At 48.8% G+C, this 1,821-nt stretch overlaps 1 protein-coding gene across 1 annotated transcript; it reads left to right on the forward strand.

Moving 5' to 3' along the window:
- EAH_00066730 (hypothetical protein) lies at nucleotides 1-257 on the forward strand (the record flags this gene model as incomplete). The annotated part of the gene is made up of 1 exon (XM_013392658.1): nucleotides 1-257. A coding segment is annotated over one exon (257 nt), but the record flags the coding sequence as incomplete, so codon positions are not given.
- Between the last annotated feature and the right edge of the window lie 1,564 nt (nucleotides 258-1,821).

A 1,821-nucleotide genomic window follows, 5' to 3' on the forward strand; every position in this document is an offset into this window, starting at 1 on the left:
AACAGCAGCAGCAGCAGCAACAGCAGCAACAGCAGCAGCAGCAGCAACAGCAGCAGCAGCAACAACAACAGCAGCAGCAGCAGCACCAGCAACAGCAGCAGCAACAGCAACAGCAGCAGCAGCAGCATGATGATGATGAAGAGTTGTGTGTCTGGCTTTCGGCCTTCTTGCGATTTGTTGCTGGTTTTAAATTTAAACAGAGCACTGAAAGAGGGGTTTTGTTTTTTTATCGCAGCAAACGGGACTATTCTTACTGAAGGCTGTCAGGGTGTACTCCCCCTCAGCTGTATAGAGACAGCTATTTGTATATCTACAGGGCAGCACTTGTCTCTTTCTTAGACTCTTTTTTCTTTTATTTATTTTGTTTATTTATTGTTTATTTGTTTATTTGCTTATTTGCTTGTTTTGTTTGCTTTGAGGTGAAGGCGCATACACCCGAAGGGGACTCATTCTTCTGCTTTACTTACAGCTGTCTCCTGTCTCTTTTTTATGCTGCTGCTGCTGCTCTTTGCTGCTGCTACTGCTGCTGCTGCTGCTGCTGCTGCAGCTGTTCGCTGCTGCTCCCTCAGCGAAATACTACTACTGCCGTGCATTCCGGTGTACAGACACTCCGCATACACCGCACACACCTAGCCACTATCGTTAGCTAGTTACCTAGAGCCAGCTAGCTAGCTAGCTAGCTAGCACTGTACTTCATTCATTAGATGGCCAGCTGCGTAGCTGCCTTTTCAGTTCGCGAGTTGAAGCTAGCTAGCTAGCTGGCTAGCTAGCTGGCTAGCTAAATCGGCTAGCCAGCGAGAGAGCTAGATAGCCAGCTCGCTAGCTGGTTATTCCTAGCTAACGAGGCATTCATGAGAGACCTTCTAGCCAGATAGCTAGCTAGCTAGCTATCTGGCTAGCTAGCTAGCTAGCTATTACTAGTTAGCTAGGCGGCCAATCAGGGGAACCCTTCGATGCAAACAAGCTAGCTAGTCAGCTAGTTGGCTAGCTAGCCAATCAACTAGCTGGTCAGCCAGCGAGATAGCTAGCTAGCTAGATAAATGCTTAGCCAGCTACCCAGCTAGCTAGCTAGCATACTTAGCTAGCTAGATAAATGCTTAGCTAGCTACCCAGCTAGCTAGCTAGCATACTTAGCTGGCTAGCTAGATAGATAAATGCTTAGCTAGCTAGCAAGCTAGCTAGCTAGCTAGCTAGCTAGCTCGATATTTATTAAGAGAGGCCTTCGATGTGGGAGTCAAAGCCAAAGAAGCGCAGAGCGTCTAAAATACCACCTGAAGGAGACAAACAAATTCAAGAAAAATATACTGCTGCATCTATGCACACGAGGGTTTAGGGTTTAGGGTTTAGGGTTTAGGTTTACGCACCGGCGTAGGGGTACTGAGAGAAGCAGACCTGTACATACACCGCAAATAAATGATAGAAGCCCTCATTAATAACGCAAACAGCAGTAGAAGTGCAGCAGCAGCAGCAGCAGCAGCAGCATTACAACCAGCCACAGCAGCAACAACAACTGCAGCAGCAGCAGCAGCAGGATTAGAACCAGCAGCAGCAGCAACAATAGCAGCAGCCACAGCAAGAGCAACAGCAGCAGGAGCAACAACAACAGCAGCATCAACAGCACCAACAGCAGCAGCAGCACCATTGCAACCAGCAGCAGCAGTAGCTGCAGCAGCAGCACCATTGCAACCAGCAGCAGCAGTAGCAGCAGCAGCAGCAGTAGCAGCAGCAGCAGCACCATTGCAACCAGCAGCAGGAGTAGCAGCAGCAGCAGCAGCAGCAGCATTACATGTTCTGTGGGGTGTATATCTTGAAGGAAGAGGG

This window comes from Eimeria acervulina, genomic scaffold (genome assembly GCF_000499425.1).
Source record: "Eimeria acervulina Houghton genomic scaffold, Eah_scaff2508, whole genome shotgun sequence".
In the NCBI taxonomy this organism is placed as follows: domain Eukaryota; phylum Apicomplexa; class Conoidasida; order Eucoccidiorida; family Eimeriidae; genus Eimeria; species Eimeria acervulina.